Below are 16,676 nucleotides of genomic sequence, written 5' to 3' on the forward strand. Positions count from 1 at the left end.
ATATTAAAAAAGTTTCGTTTCACGAGAACACGTGATGTCTACTTTTTCGAAAACACACTTACGCTTGATTCATAGCAAATATCGCGTCCAGGTAAACGTTGCACCGGCTCTACATGCTTGTTAGAGTTCATTACAGATTCATTAACATCCTCCCCCTAACACGTTCGACAACGAGAGTTTCGTGTGTCGTACGAGCTTATGCACTTTCGTACCAGTTCGAGACAGTCGTTTCACTTGCAAACGTTTGCGCCGTACGAAACGCTTATTTGTTTAATCTATTCGAGCCTCGGTTAATTGTTCGAACCAACGGATAATATAAAAATCCGGTTGTTTATTGACACAGTGAATGAGAAAATAATTCGTGTGCTCTTAGTTTTTACATGTTCGATTATTGATCGTATAGTTGAATTTTTTAAATAAAAATTCATCGTATAGCTCCTCTTGTGGCAAATACGTTGTGATTTGAATTTCAATTCTTTACTTTGAAGTACCGGTTCGAAACTACGCCCAAAGTTTCCTCTTGCTCGTCTGCGCTGCCACAATCTTCACTTTGAATTACAAATTTCTGTGAGTAAAGTGAAAAACATAGTACTTTATACGAGTTTAGTTTGTAAATTTAGAATATGGCGGGAAAACTAACGTTATTGTCCCTGCGATTAATATTTACCAAACGCTATTTATATTTTTTTAGTGAAATGATTAATTTTAAATTAACGAGCAAGAGGAAAGAAAACACTTATCGTGCTTCCAATATGAAATATTAAACTTGAAATGGTTGACGAACGATCTACTGCTGAGAAGAAGAGTATTAATATTCAAACCAGGACGGATGTTAGACCCATATCGAGAATGTATCGAAGAGATCTACTAAAGTAAATTGTAATCGATTCTGTGCTTTGGAACGCATTGAAAATGTATGACGCACCTCGACTTTGAAAGCATATGATCCGAGTGTTTCAAGTTCTTCGAGTTTTTATTAGTGAAATCGAGAAGTAGCAAGGAAATCTTTCTATGTAGAAGCTTATTCTGGCTTTGCTAAAAATGGACTGGTCGATGTCAGATATTCGCTCAGCCAGGAATTTTGCACATTTATCCAGGGCTGTACCTATGTTTTTCTCTTTGGAAGAAGTTCATGAGAAACTATCAAAACTTCTAGGTAATTTTTTCTTAACGTCATCGTCGACATCGATTAGTAGTTTCTCTTAAATTAGACAATCTTAATTAATTATCTACGGATATACTTTTATATATAATCTTTTTATCAAAGCTACTCCATTTTCTATTGCATTATGTGAAATAATCTATGTCCTGACATGATCGAATAAAAATTTTACGATTTTATAAAAACAATCTTTATCAAAATTTCACAATTTTATGCCTTAATTAAATGCAGTTTTACGATATAATTACAGATGAACCTACAGTAGTTATATAATACGATGAATATTTTGTTAATAAAAATTGAATATATTGATCCAAAGATATTAGAACATTCCTTCATTTTCTAGAGAAAGACAAACATGGATAAGGACCATTTTTGTTATGAGCCCCCTAAAATTAAAGAACATAGGGGAAAAATATGATAAGTTATATCTTTTGTCTTTTGTAGGACAGCAATTTTCAAATTTAAAATACATTGTCAATTAATCCCATTTTAATCTTGGGATTAAACATAAATTTTTACCATCCCCCGGATTATTTAAAGAATATCGATTATCATAAAGTTAGTTAAGCTTCCTGGTTTTATCTTCTATTTTCAAGAAATTTATGATTTGTTCCCTTTTCAAATATGTAATATTAAAGTATTATTTAGTATTTTAACTACAAATTGGTATCAAGATCAACAAACTATAACTCATCATGTCACTCCCAAGTGAACTTCGATTATTATTGGAAAAGTGAATCTCTAAGGGAATTTACAAAACTTAATTTAAATTTTGCGCGACACAGATGGCACTGTTAGATCGGCGGCGTTCGGTGGTTTTCGTAGTGATTCGTGTACAGTCGGTTTTCGCAATCAAGATGGCGATTATTGTCGGAATAGCGAAACCTGACTGTGGTGTGACGTCACGCCATAGTAGTGTTGTGCGGTTATGCGTTCGTGAATTCCGCCATTGAAAGCTAGTGATCGGATTCATATTAGTGACGGACTAGTAAGGACGAATATGTGACAGGGTAAAAAGGTTGGGCAGAGTGTGGTAAACAATTGTGAAGGTTTCCTGTTCCTGATCGCCGGCGTGGCGCGCCGCGCGCGCGTATCTCTGGTCGAGTAGGCGGTATTGGACCTCGCACCGGGAGTGAGCTCGCGTGCGAACCTCTCTCTGGTCGCGTAGTGTCTCTAATTGCGAGATGGCCGGTAAGTAAGGCGTCATGAGCACCGGTTTACTATGCGTGGTCGCTCTGTATTTCTACGACACGTCGTGAACCGAACAGTGCGTCGCTCCTGCTGGCCGCCTCGCCGCGCCGCGGCAACCTGAACCTTGACCCAGATACTATCACGGGTTCACGGGTATATCCGCAGCGCTCGCAGTGCACGCAACGTTCTTCTTCGTCAATTCCGCATCCTCAAATATAATCACCCGTACCCACTCTCTGGATACTTGCTGTGCGCGGGGCCAAATGCGCCCGTCGCCGGCGACGGCAGCGGCGGCGGCGGTGGCGACTGCCTAGAAGCACGATGGATTGCGCCGAAACTTCAAGTAGGATTACTTTTACCTTTTTCCCCTCGACTTTTCTTTCATTTTTTTCTTGCTTCTCCTTTATTCACTTTACTTACGCATATTTTCTCTTTTGTCGCCTCTTTTCATTATAACTTATCTTTTTCACCTTACCTACACACGCTATCGCTTCAGTCATGTCCCTCCACGTTTATTTTATCACGTTTCACAGTCACAACTTTCTCGATGTTATTTTTTCTTAGATTCCTTTCTCTTTCCTTATCCCCGGTATCCTTATCGATTTGCTCCACTTTTCTTGCTTTTACCCGATAATTCGATCAAATCTCGTGCGTATCGTAAGTGAAAGAAAAAGCCGCGGACGTTTGTAGAATATATATCTCTACGCGTCTTTTTACCACTGTGCATCTACCTGTTCTACGCTCGAAACGCATGATGTAATTCAAACGATAAGCATTATGGGATTTTTATCTATTTTGTAATACATTTTTTTATATGTGTATTACGCGTTCAACAATGAATACATTATGGTGTATTGAAAATCGGAATTTTGTATTGTATACTTGATAATTTTATTGTTATACTTCTGTTTTCAAGTAAATTTTTGTGTAATGACTTAACTTCTTTAATGTTGTTTTAGGTAATGGTGACATACAGTGGTGTTTTTCACAGGTGAAAGGAACATTAGAAGACGATGTCACTGAAGGTAAGTTCTAAATAGAAGTTGCACATATATTATGTGTGTATATTATCTCATCAATTTTCATTCAGTGATTGCACAAGTATGTTAATTTAGTAATAAAGTATTATGATGTATTCTTTTTCTTCTTTCATCCATCTCTTCGTTTCTTTTTAAAATTACTTCTAAATAAATATTTTCTAAATATTTCAGAACACTTTATTGTAGTTATTTGTATTGTGTTCTGTTCTAGCTGATATAATCTCATGTGTTGAATTTAACCATGATGGCGATCTTCTTGCAACAGGAGATAAAGGTGGTCGGGTGGTTATTTTTCAGAGGGATCCCGTTGTAAGTTGAAGTATATTTGTAATAATATGAATTTTTTATATTTATAGAATTCTTATGTGCTATAAAATCTTTAAGCTTTCAATAAAGAAAGATTTGTCCTTTAAATAAAAATTATATTTATGTGTTAGTATTGGATTATTGCCAGATTGTTCTGTACAATATGTTACATTTTTCTATCTTTAGAAAATTTCTAAAGATAATCATTGAACAAACTGAGAGGAATAAATATCTTGAATACTTTATTTATGTTTTATGAAATTTTTTAAATAGTTTCATTGTCTGTAGAAAGGAAAAAGATTTAGAAAATTGATAGAAAAAAATAAAAAATATTTAGGATATTTTTTAAGGCCATAAGATAATTAGAACATTGTATCTTTATTTAGAGTAAAAACAGTATACCCCGAAGAGGTGAATACAATGTATACAGCACCTTTCAAAGTCATGAACCTGAATTCGATTACCTGAAATCTTTAGAGATAGAAGAAAAAATTAACAAAATTAGGTGGTTAAAAAGAAAAAATCCAGCACATTTTCTACTTTCCACAAATGATAAAACAATTAAATTGTGGAAAGTCAGTGAACGAGATAAAAGAGTAGAAGGCTATAATACAAAAGAAGAAAATGGTACAATTCGTGATCCTGCTTGTATCACTTCCTTGAGGGTGAGTATTGATGAGTTTTATTAAGATTATTGTGATGTTATACATATAATGTGGTAAATTCTAAAACTCTTTAGTTTTTCTTTCTAACTTCTAACTATATAAATATAATTTTTCCTATACTATTGTGTTCCTAACAAAAATATTTTCAAGAGAAGGTCAAGGAGTTCAAATATGCACATAACATTATGAAGCTAGTGCATTTTGATTATCATATATTGAATACTTTTGTATTTTGACCTAGGTACCAACTATAAAACCAATGGAGTTAATGGTAGAAGCATCCCCAAGGAGAATATTTGCCAATGCGCACACCTATCATATAAACAGTATAAGTGTTAACAGTGATCAGGAAACATACCTCAGTGCTGATGATCTTAGAATTAACCTTTGGCACCTTGAAATCACAGACCAGAGTTTTAGTATCCTTTTTTCTATGTCATTTAATATTTATTTTATTTTTGGTTTATAAATTCTGAATTATATTTACACATCTTGGATATAAATTTATTATAATGAAGTATATCGTTTTCTTAACAATGATACACAGATATAGTAGACATTAAGCCAACTAATATGGAGGAACTAACAGAAGTAATAACTGCCGCGGAATTTCACCCGGCAGAATGTAACGTCTTGGTATATAGTAGTAGCAAAGGAACAATTAGACTCTGTGACATGAGATCTGCTGCGCTTTGTGACCAACATAGTAAACTCTTTGAAGAACCAGAAGATCCAACAAACAGAAGTTTCTTCTCCGAAATAATTTCGAGTATAAGTGATGTGAAACTTAGTAATTCGGGAAGATATATGATCAGTAGAGACTACCTCAGTGTGAAAGTGTGGGATTTGCAGATGGAAACAAAACCCATTGAATGTTACCCTGTATGTAACAAAAGTCATAATACAATTTTCATATATCTAGGTCAAAATATTAATCGATTATATTATTATAGGTACATGAATACCTAAGATCAAAGTTATGTTCATTATATGAGAATGATTGTATCTTTGACAAATTCGAGTGTTGTTGGAGTGGTAATGATTCTGCTATTATGACGGGTTCATACAATAATTTCTTCAGAGTATTTGATCGTACAACTAAACGTGATCTCACATTGGAAGCAGCACGTGACATTGCCAAACCAAAAACACTTCTAAAACCTCGTAAAGTAAGTATAAATTTTCGACAACTATATAAAATATTTAATAAACTATTACTATTGTATTGTCCATAATATATATTATTTACTTAAAGGTCTGTACTGGTGGTAAACGTAAAAAGGATGAAATTAGCGTGGACTGCCTAGATTTCAATAAAAAGATACTACATACTGCTTGGCATCCATCTGAAAATGTAGTAGCTGTCGCTGCTACGAATAATCTCTTCCTATTTCAAGACAAACTCTAGCACATCTGTATGCAGGTATGTCTATTCAATGTTGTACCAAATTATAAATATGAACAAGAATATACAGTTTATTTACAATAATAAGAAACATTGCTTTCCATTTTTTCAGATCATTCAACGGTACATATTGACGTGAGCAAGGCACGTTCAACTGAAAAATCCCAGTGGAACAAGGGATGTCTGAATTATACTGACGAAAGTCAACTATTAATATGTCAATGGTTGACTGACCGAAAAGTGGTGTACGTAGCGCCGTCCACACAGCTCACATATTCATACACACTATGTATACACACAAAGACATACAGAATTGCACGTAACACCTTGTCGCGCGTATATATGTATATAAATGCATGCAAGCAAAGACATATGCATAGCTCTCCAATTTATTGAATTCCGCTAGTTCAAATAAAATGCACGTGGAATCATTGCCCATTGACAAAGAAAAATGTACAGTTCAATCAATCAAGAGACTCGTGTTGGCGGTTATTATTTAAATATTTTAATAGAAGATTAATATATTCAGTTCGCTTGTATCATAGAAATTTTGATACCGTACAATTTAAAGTGCTTTTTAATATAGGTGATTTTTCTACGTATGGAATGGTATCTGTAAAAGAAACTGCATTAGTAGGATCAACTGCATAGAATTAAAAGTCGCTAGATGCGATAATTGTGTCCCCGTTACATGTGTGTAGCATATAATACCTTTGCTTAATAAATTATTTGCCAACCAAAATGCCTAGACATGCAAAATTAAAAGTAGAGATGATTATATGTGCCAAGAGATGTGAGATTAATGTGTAGCTCGTTACTATTTTATTCTCAATCCAGTATTCTTTTTCATAACTTCTCGCGTAGTACAATTTTGTGTTTTCAGTAGATAGTTCATTTTCAAAATTAAATTTTTTTGTGTCGAAAACTATATCCTTTATATACCAAATTCTTTGCTGATTTTAGAGTAAAAATATTTTGATAACTATTAACAATTGCATTTAAAATATACCAGCAGTTACCATTAAGAAGAAAGCCGAGCTTTCAATTATTTCAATTAGTCGTTTGTTGTCATACATACTTAGTAAAAGATAATATTAAATAATAGGCCTATATCCTCGTGTCTTTATTTCCTAAATAAAATATATTATTAAATACCCTTATCATGGCATGTTAAAAAACAAATATTCGCCGATACGAGTCAAAATATGAGAAGACAAGACAAATTCACCTTTCAGTGAAACTTCGAAGAAAAATGAACATCAATGCATTGCATACTTTAAACAATAAAGAGTATGAGTGTAAAGCACCATTCGTCAGTTGCCGCTTTCTAATAATAAGAAAAAGAAGTACTCAGTCAAGAAATATAAGGAACTTACGATAACTGTAAGTGAAATACAGATTTTCTAATATTTCTTATTGACAACTTATTAACACTTATACTCTTACACATATAAGCAGCGATTTCGTACACGAATTAAAATAAAACTAAAAAGTGCATTTGACGATGGTAAGCTGCGCTTGCAGAGTTTATATGTATAAATTAAATATGTGCTGAGTAAAATATATTAGCGGAATATAACGTCAACATTGTGGAATTTATAGAGACGAAATTTGAACGAAACCACGCGTGATTGAAACATACGCGCGGATTATCGATTGCGATTAAGGTGAATAAAATTGAAACTTTTTTATCAATGGAAAAATTCGGTAGCGAAAATTGTCTTTAACGAGACATACCTTACATTGGTGACTTAAATTGTACATGATCGAGAATTAGAACTAATAATTTTCACGTGTATAAATAACAATTCTTGAGTCATAGGCAAGTAAACGACTTTCGAGGTTTCCTAACCATATAAGCAATCATATAGTTTTATAAAAAAAACAAATATATGATCGCTGTGCGGAAATGATTACAGGAGATTCGCTTTGACACGTGAATCATCCTTAATTTTTATTTAATTCTCCGAAAGATCTGCTATATGGCCAAAAATAGACACGCGTGATATAAAAAAAACTATTTTAAATTAAGCGCTTTGAATGGTTTCAACTAATCACATTCTTATTCAAATGATGTAATATTTAAGTATTAAGTTTTAGGTATTGGAAATTCTTGATTAGCTATTCTCTGAGTTAGACTTCAAAGTTCAACTTAATTAGAAAAGGAAATATTACATATTATTACGTTTCTTGCAACATAGCGTTCATACAACTTATCTTATTAAAAAATAAAAAGATGGTAAAAAATGCATTTGATATGGTATAGCTTAAGAAATTTAGTTGCGTTACTTCCATGTTAACAAGAAAGAAAAAAAGAAAAACCATCTTCAAATAATCACGTGCAGATACAATGCATGAAACGTAATAACTGTGTATCAATCCAGGATTATTACTCAGTATCTTTGTAACGCGATATTTAGGCAATTGTGTACTCACAGAGATAGAAGGTGAAAAGACGCACGAATAAAAAAAAATGCAAAATCATAATCGATAAGTTGTAATCATAATTTGTTTTCAAAAGTAATACGCGATGGAACCGTGAAATTCGTTCTATACTCGAACAAAACGTAGACGTAATTTTACAATTAAGTAATATTAATATTATTACTGCTATTATTATTATTATTATTATAGTTATTATTATTATTATATTATTATTATTATTATTGATATTATTATAGGGACTCTGCGTAACTTGTTTGTTTTGTTAACTGTTATGCAGGTTTAGTCACGGTGATGACGACTTGATCTGTTCGGTTAGCTAGATAGCATGATGATGTAATTGATTGCGAATTAAATGATCGTGTTGAGATACCGGAATAAAACCATACTTGTTCGCGCAGTAAACAATTTTACGAAAAAAACCGTTATATTCCGAAACACTCGAAGTATGCAACGAAGAGCCCGGGGCTCCCGTTAGATCTTTTAATCTTCGTAAAATCCAATTGCTAACGGGATCAATGAATATGAGACTAATGAAATACAATAAACTATGAAAAAACAACAATGGATCCCATTGATTGAAACTAACTTAGGTATAAAATTAATTTAAAAGGAAATGCAATTTGTATCCGCTTGCTTGATGCGAGGAGATGAGATTGAGGTCTCGTATGTATGGATCCCTTCGAGAAAGACATTTTGAATATTTAAAAACATGCCTTACAACTGGTCGTATCATCGCTGCATCCGTGCATCGGACAATCTGAATTGACGTAAAGGAAGTTAAAAAGAAGTACGCTGAGCAGAGTAGAATTTTGGCACGCAGGACCTGTCTCGTTGTGATATAATAAACGTCATTGTATTACTAGCCGAATGTTGAAGCTCTATTTTTATTAAAGTACCATGTATTATTAGTCCATACTTAGCGTTTTTATAGCGAATACGTAAAAGTCTTTTTACCTGTGTTGCGTGAGGTACGATGAAGCGAAACTACAATAGCGGGACTCGCAATGTTTCAATGTTGGTTTCTATAAAATTTTTCGTAATGTCGATCAACTATATGTAACTTGTCGCGTAAAATATACTTTCCACGGTTATTAATTCCATAATTTATTTCTTCTCGCTAAAGCACGCAATTAGGTAAAAAGAACGATTATGATATCCATTGTCGAGTTAAGAAAAATCGTGCCATAGAATGTTATGCGTAAAGAATACTGTCATTTTTACTGTTTATCTTACATTGTACACTTCATCATCCTTTCAGCGGGCGAAATTGCGGATAATACAGTCGAATTCTTTTCGGGATTCAAAATTACTTAACGTCTGTTTGCACGGTACAGATTTTTACGAGAAATTTACGCTATGAAAAAAATGTAAAAGATCATGGAATGAAGATGTAATTGAAAGAAAGCGTAAGGCATATATATTAGGTAGTCTTGAGAAGAATGATGTAAAGCATAAATGAGAATAATGAGCAAAACTACGTCGAAATCGACTAACAATAATTTTCACTCCTGATTTTGACTCTATACCATTCAACCTGATCGTAATTGCTTCTGAAAAAAATGCTCGGACGGATCTCAAAAATGTTCGATTACCCATCACCAATATTCAAATATCTTTGAGATCGTCGAGTTTATTTTATACTGTATAATGTGCCTCAAAAAATGCCCAGCGTTATTAAAAGCGAGTGGCAGTTCAAATTCGAGATAGCGATTGATTTGTTTGCAGAAAAAGAAAGAGAAAGGAACAATAAAAAGAAGTAGAATTGAATTAAATGCTGCGAGCGCAAACATTGTCGATGAGATTTATCGTAAGTGATTAGAACAGCGTCGTAGTAAAGAAGAGACGAAGAAGACGCGGATTTATAAGAAGAGATCACAAATGAAAAAAGACATTTTGTTTTAGAATGTAGCATTACGGTAGTATATGCAAGCGCATTAAGATTCGACTAATTCAAAGAAACGAATGAACAGTGCGTCGAGATATAGATAAGTTACATGGTAGCTAGTTTTGAACGGATGACAGTATGAATATTCTGTACTCTGCACGTATGTGTCGTTGCATGCCTGTATAGAGACAGAGGGAGATCAAAGATATAATCATTTATTTATCCTATTTCGGGAAGAAATGATATATGCATTTAAACATCGAATATATCAGGTGTGTACATGAAAAAATACAAAGCTAAAAATTTTATTCTTAGTGTTATGGTACAAATTTTTAGACTTTCTTCAAAGTCTAGTATTTTCTCGCCATGTTTTTATTGTATTCTTTCTTCTTTTTTCTTTTTCAGGAAGATGAGTTTTACATATGAAACCTGAGAGAAATATATTCGATGTTGCTAGAAATGTATTGCCATTATTTTCATCTGAGATCAGTATGCTTCCAGAATCAATTGAAATTTGATTTTAATCTCTCCATTCCTACTCCTCCCCTTCTTTCATTATCAGTGAAGCATCATTAAAGTTAGTATCTTCTATTCTTGCGTGCGAATGATAAAGAGTACATGATATTATTAACAATAAAATTATGAATTTGCATAATAAAATTATCAATATTGAATCTACAATTATAAATATATATATATATTATATATATTATATATACATATTTATATATTAATATATATATATATTAATATATAAATATAAATATATATATGTACATATATATATTTATATACTTTTTTTTCTAATGCATGTACGTTGTATATTAAGTCGCTGTTATTTCCATCAAGTTCCCTAAATCATGTCGTTTTTTAATGAACTTTATAACGTCCATATCTTGTTTCTATTTTTAAAGAAATCAAAGATAATGAATGTTAACGAAATTTATTTTTGCATTGCATGCTGTATGAATTTAAAAAAGGCAATACAATTAAAGATGCCGGTAACGATATTTTTGTCGTATATGGAGAACATGTTTTAATCTAGGTTTCCAAATTTCAAAATTAAGTTTTTGATCTTTCCGATAAATCAAGATTTGATTGAGTACTAACGTTTGATATCGAAGGATTAAAAGCTCTACTTGGAACAAAATTTCGTTTAACAGTTGAAGAAATAGCAGAAAGACTAAGCAGTAGCAATAACGTACCGCTGTGCATAGACATTTAAGTGCCAAAGAGTGACGCAATTTATGGGATGATATATAGCACGTGATTTGGTAGATTAACTTTTGAATGAACGTTATAGTCTTGCACGTATCGTTTACTTTACTTCATAGCCTATCTCGGGAATAATATAATATTACGCGTAATAATGAACTTGAAATGATTATAATTTTCTAAAAAATGTTATGACTTCATTTTGTAAATCCTTAAATGATCATACTTTTTATTATTTTAAGGTGTTGACAGTATAACGTATATCTGTATGATGAGTCTTCAATTACTAAAGCCAAATATTCGCGATACGTATATTTAATGACACATGATAATAATAAATTTATAACGTATTTTCAGACCACATTAAACGTAAACATACACACAGTATGTACATACGTATATAGAAAAAGCAATATAGCGCCATCTGATCAAATCGATCAAATTCTTTGTGCATGTTTCTCTGTAACCTTTAAAGTATATGCGACAGCGTTTTATGTTGAGGAAAATTACGCGTATTTTAAAAACGTAGTTTAGCCTAAATACCGTCGCTGTCAGATTTACGTGTTTTGGTTGTTGTCGACGCAGGTGAGCAACATAAATTAAGAATTACGGGTAGAAGTGAGTAGAAAGAAAAACATCTTTGACAGAAATTCGAAAACCGAAAATTTGCGTATGTTTGCCTGCTGTTACGATATTTTCGCACGATGGTAAAATCCTATTTGTAATATCTGCAAAACGATTTAGTTTCATTTTATAACCAACAATTTTGGAAAAAGAATAGCTGACAAGTTTTTTTGTTATTTAACCTCCGTTATATGATATTAAAACAGGATCGAGTTCAATACATTGATTCTATAAAAGTTTGAATTTGTGCTACATCTTCGGTATCTAAATCATTCCTTCGTTATTTTCCTTTGTTGATTACTGGCAAATTATAATTCACAATACTTGAACCATCTCGGCTTCGTCGATTTTTGATGACAAAAATTATTCCAGTTATTCGCTAAGACAAGTGTGTTTCGAGAATATGATAACCACAAACATTATTATTCCGAAGGTAAGCTTATGTGTAATTTAACGTTAATTGCTTATTGAACATACCAAAACATATCAATTTATTTTTAACATTTTGACATTTTGAATTTAGGTATTGAGCCAACTAAATTAAATAAAATTGTATTGGGAAATTGTTCTTGCACTTCCTAAGAACAAAATATCATCTTTGAAATCTGTATTACAAAAGCAAAAACCTGAGAAACAATGGATACATCTATGCGAGAGAAGTTGCACACCTTTATGGATGTTATAATTAGAGTTCCACCTTTATTTATCATAGATGAATTACTTAGAATTGGACTTGGATTATCTAGCGACAATGTTGTGCTACATAGTAGTGAATGTGATTTTAAAATATCAAAATTATCAGACAACATTATGAATTTAATAATATCTGCTTCGTTTATAGATTCACTTGGTTTAGAATACTTTGCTTACAAAATGCATTTAATGATTCTACTAAAATTTATATGCTGCTGTTTAGGTAAGATATTTACATCACATATGATTTCTATATTTAATTATTAGTAATTTTAATATATTTTTCTGTATGTGTATTTGTTAAAACAAAGTAAAGTATTTAAGATAAAAGCAAAGTATTTGTAAAATTAGTTAAACTAGACTTACTATGTTATATAGATTATAGATTCTCTTCGATGTTATGCATTTCATTTGTGTAACGTTTCCCGATTTTATAGTTGCTTATTAGTCAGAAATTGATTGCAGTTGTCTATTAGTCAGAATATAGTTGAAAAGTAGTGTTTTTGGTAGATAAACTTAAAGTAATGTAGATTATTAGAAGTGTTAAAATGACATATCGATATTCAAAGTAACAAGGTTAATTCTTGTGGGTCATTGCATTTGTAAAAAAGAGCAAACATTATACAGTTGATAAAGTATTCATGAATCAATACAAACAGAATTAATGATTATTTACATCTTTATTAGAATCAAAATAAAATAAAAATCAATGGTTGACTGTCAAATATTTACTTTTCAGGATATATTACTGCAATATGTATATTTATGTTATGGACAAAACATCTTATCATTGTATATCTATACTTAATATCAGTAGGAGCAATATTTATATCCTATTGGTCAAATATTAGTACAATGAAAGCTATCATTACATATGTGAGCACACATGAATCAACAACTAGCATACTTGATGATATTTTGTCTCTTAACTTGAAATACGTTTTAAATGAGGGACCAGGCTTCCTGATAATCCAGAATTATGTAATACAATGCTTATTAGCTAGTATTTTTTGTTATATTCATCTTGCACCAAAACACCCAGTTCTGCAAAAATTTCTTATACTGAGTTTTATGGCACCGTCGATTTTGGGCATTTGTCCGCTCCCGGTAAGTTGAATTTAATGTATTTCGATTTAATTTAAATCGTTAATGTATTTTGACGTACTTGGATTTAAAACAATCGCATGTTTTAACATTTTAAAAATAGATTTTTTGCATATGCGTATGTACAGAGTACTTTGATTAACAATTAATTTCTTACAATTTATGTAATGATATGTTACATTATATTTCTCATAGTTTATATTCAGGTATCATAAAACATAAATATTCCATTTTTACATTCATTCGCACGTTATCGAATATACGTACATGTTTTTTCAGACGCAAGTGCTCCATCATCTACCAGTGTTCGCAACACTTCTTCCGTTAGCTGTATGTAAATTTGTCATTTGGTACAACGGCGTCACCATGATAAACATAATTTATATGGGTTATCAACATGCGCGTAATTTCATAAGCAACTACGGTCTGTCCGCGCTCGCTGAAACCGAATGGATTCGATTGAACATTCCGTATGTGCTACGCATGTTTTGGATGTTACGCGTGGGAGGACAAGTGTTTCAAATCCTTGAAAATCATTATGGCGAAGAGACGTTCACCTATTACATAATGCTTAGAAGTTTATTAGTCAATGGCTGTGAGACTTTGATGGCAGTCTTAGGAATGACTAGCATAATTTCGTTTATTTGTGATTACATCGGTAGTTTCTTTCAATGGGTGCTACTTACGGAAGACGAAGAGGAGAAGAGTATCGGTACCGTATCCGCGATTTTATTTTACGTGCTGGCCCTGCAAACTGGACTGACGAGTTTGGACGGAGAGAAACGTTTGGTCAGACTGTGCCGTAACTTTTGTTTATTGTTTACGGCGGTCCTACATTTCGTGCACAACATCGTCAATCCGTTGTTGATGTCGCTCAGCGCCTCGCATAATCCAGCGCTTCATCGACACATCCGCGCTCTGGCAGTTTGTGTATTTTTAATACTGCTCCCAGTATCGTTGCTGGTATTCCTTTGGTCGCACTATACCGTAAGCACTTGGTTACTGGCAGTATCGGTGTTTAGTATCGAAGTAATAGTAAAAGTGTTGGTTTCACTTGCGATCTATTCCCTCTTCCTGATCGATGCTTACCGTAGCGTGTTCTGGGAGCAACTCGACGACTGCGTATATATAATACGATCTTTCGGCAACACCATCGAATTTACATTCGGTATTATCCTATTCTTCAACGGCTTTTGGATTTTAGTGTTTGAATCTGGTGGAGCAATTCGTGCCATCATGATATGCATTCATGCCTACTTTAATATATGGTGTGAGGCGAAAGCCGGATGGAGCGTGTTCATGAAGCGTCGATCAGCTGTTAATAAGATTAATTCCCTTCTGGAAGCAAAGACGGAACAGCTTCGAGTGTTAGATGATGTGTGTGCTATTTGTTATCAGGAAATGCAGAGTGCCAAGATCACGCGCTGCAATCACTACTTTCACGGTGTTTGTTTACGGAAGTGGCTGTACGTCCAGGACCGTTGTCCACTTTGCCACGATGTATTGTACAAAATCGAAAACTCGCATAACGATAGAAATAACGAGGTAATCGCTGGTAATCGAAGGTCGCGAGCGAACGCTGAACGCGTCTTCGAAGTAAACCAAGACAGGTGAAAAGACGCATAACTCTAACGTATGCTGATAAACTGTTATGAATCTCAAATTAAAAATCGTAAGATATCGATTTCTGAAAAATCTTGCCTAAAAAAAATTTCGTTTCTTGAAAGTCGCTCAAATTACAAAACTCTCGTACGAGATACTTTAAACGTTTGTCGACAAAAATACAATTTGCCGGAGATAATAAAAAATTTTACCGCGAAAAGAACTCCAAACTATATTATTTTGCGAGCTCTGATTCGTTATCATTTACGTTTAGCTTATAAAGATATTTCTTACAATGCCAAACCCTGCTGATTTAGAATCACGAATATTCGCGCGGAGGCAACTTGCTTTTATACTTTTTTAGCATAAGCTATGTTCAAGCTTCCGTACACTTGTTCTATTTACTCTTCCATTTTATAAGATTCTACTACTTTACGACGACCATCGAAAGATTCCGTTGATTCAAATTAAAAAGCTCGTATCGCTTGTCCATTAGAATAAACGTTCCTAGATACGATCCAACCGAATTATCATGTATTTTATTCAGCATGCAAAATACTTTACTTCAAGGCTCTGTTGTCAAATGAGAGATGATAACACGATCGTTGAAAATCCTTGTAGATATACATATATATATATATATATACACGCACGTATGTATATATACGTATTCATATGTATACATATGTTGATATATATTGACAAATACATTGATATGTACATATGTGCATGGAATAAATATATATATAAGTACGCGAGATTCCAGATATAAGTTAAATGTACAAGAATCGCTACTCAGCCCATTTCTTATGGTTTCACAATGATGGGATTACTAGATTAACGATTCTTAACATTTTTCGAAGTCGATAGAGGAAAACAATACAACTCTATTCTTTGTAGAACCGTATTAGTCACAGAAATTAGTTTCGATATGAAATTTACATGTAACAGTTATATATAATATGTGATTTTCTATTTCAAATGCGCGTATTTTACTTCTTCCGAAAAAGAACAATCACTTTGGTGAAGGAAGCAGGGAATCTTTTTTTCTTTTCATTTCGATTATTTTCTCTGTCGTTTCGATTAAAATTCATAAATCTCTGTGATAGTTAGATAACGGCGAAAAAAATTATAAGTTTTTTAATTTATTGCAACAAAGCATTATTTACTTATTATACGATTTAATAATGATCATATGAAGTTTTGTTTGTAAGATCAGAATATGTCTAATAAATGTTATATTTTTAAAGCGCTATCGTCCCTTCAATGCCCCGTTGATGTGTATGTCGTTTATATCGTCGCTTTGCGACGGTTCACCTTGTAAATTATTCTCCGT

The 16,676-nt window shown here is 32.8% G+C and overlaps 2 protein-coding genes across 11 annotated transcripts in view; both read left to right on the forward strand.

Moving 5' to 3' along the window:
* Tws (protein phosphatase 2 regulatory subunit tws) overlaps positions 1-9,702 on the forward strand; it is a 43,364-nt gene extending 33,662 nt beyond the window's left edge. For 4 of the 7 annotated variants that reach the window (XM_072010343.1, XM_072010345.1, XM_072010344.1 and 1 more), the window contains 8 exons: positions 3,316-3,381; positions 3,608-3,705; positions 4,089-4,367; positions 4,609-4,786; positions 4,915-5,249; positions 5,321-5,536; positions 5,623-5,790; positions 5,885-9,702. In XM_072010343.1, coding sequence (XP_071866444.1) covers positions 3,316-3,381; positions 3,608-3,705; positions 4,089-4,367; positions 4,609-4,786; positions 4,915-5,249; positions 5,321-5,536; positions 5,623-5,775 — 1,325 coding nt within the window. In that variant the 3' untranslated portion in view covers positions 5,776-5,790; positions 5,885-9,702. Of the gene's footprint in view, positions 1-2,079; positions 2,700-3,315; positions 3,382-3,607; positions 3,706-4,088; positions 4,368-4,608; positions 4,787-4,914; positions 5,250-5,320; positions 5,537-5,622; positions 5,791-5,860 lie in introns of those variants that run through there. The other 3 variants (XM_072010346.2, XM_072010347.2, XM_072010342.1) reach the window with 3 other exon arrangements.
* Positions 9,703-11,776: 2,074 nt separating this feature from the next.
* On the forward strand, positions 11,777-16,589 carry Trc8 (TRC8 ring finger protein). Of its 4 annotated transcripts, none has more exons than XM_072010192.1 (5): positions 11,777-12,024; positions 12,148-12,374; positions 12,465-12,857; positions 13,374-13,741; positions 14,018-16,589. In XM_072010192.1, exons 3-5 carry the CDS (start codon positions 12,578-12,580, stop codon positions 15,350-15,352), a joined length of 1,983 nt encoding a protein of 660 aa, XP_071866293.1. In that variant the 5' UTR covers positions 11,777-12,024; positions 12,148-12,374; positions 12,465-12,577; the 3' UTR covers positions 15,353-16,589. The 4 variants fall into 4 exon arrangements, with proteins under 4 accessions (XP_071866293.1, XP_071866295.1, XP_071866294.1 ...); XM_072010194.1 differs by having other exon boundaries at positions 12,314-12,374; XM_072010195.1 differs by having other exon boundaries at positions 11,785-11,902; positions 12,314-12,374.
* Positions 16,590-16,676: the final 87 nt, after the last annotated feature.

Source organism: Bombus fervidus, chromosome 9 (assembly GCF_041682495.2).
Source record: "Bombus fervidus isolate BK054 chromosome 9, iyBomFerv1, whole genome shotgun sequence".
Taxonomy (NCBI): Eukaryota; Metazoa; Arthropoda; class Insecta; order Hymenoptera; family Apidae; genus Bombus; species Bombus fervidus.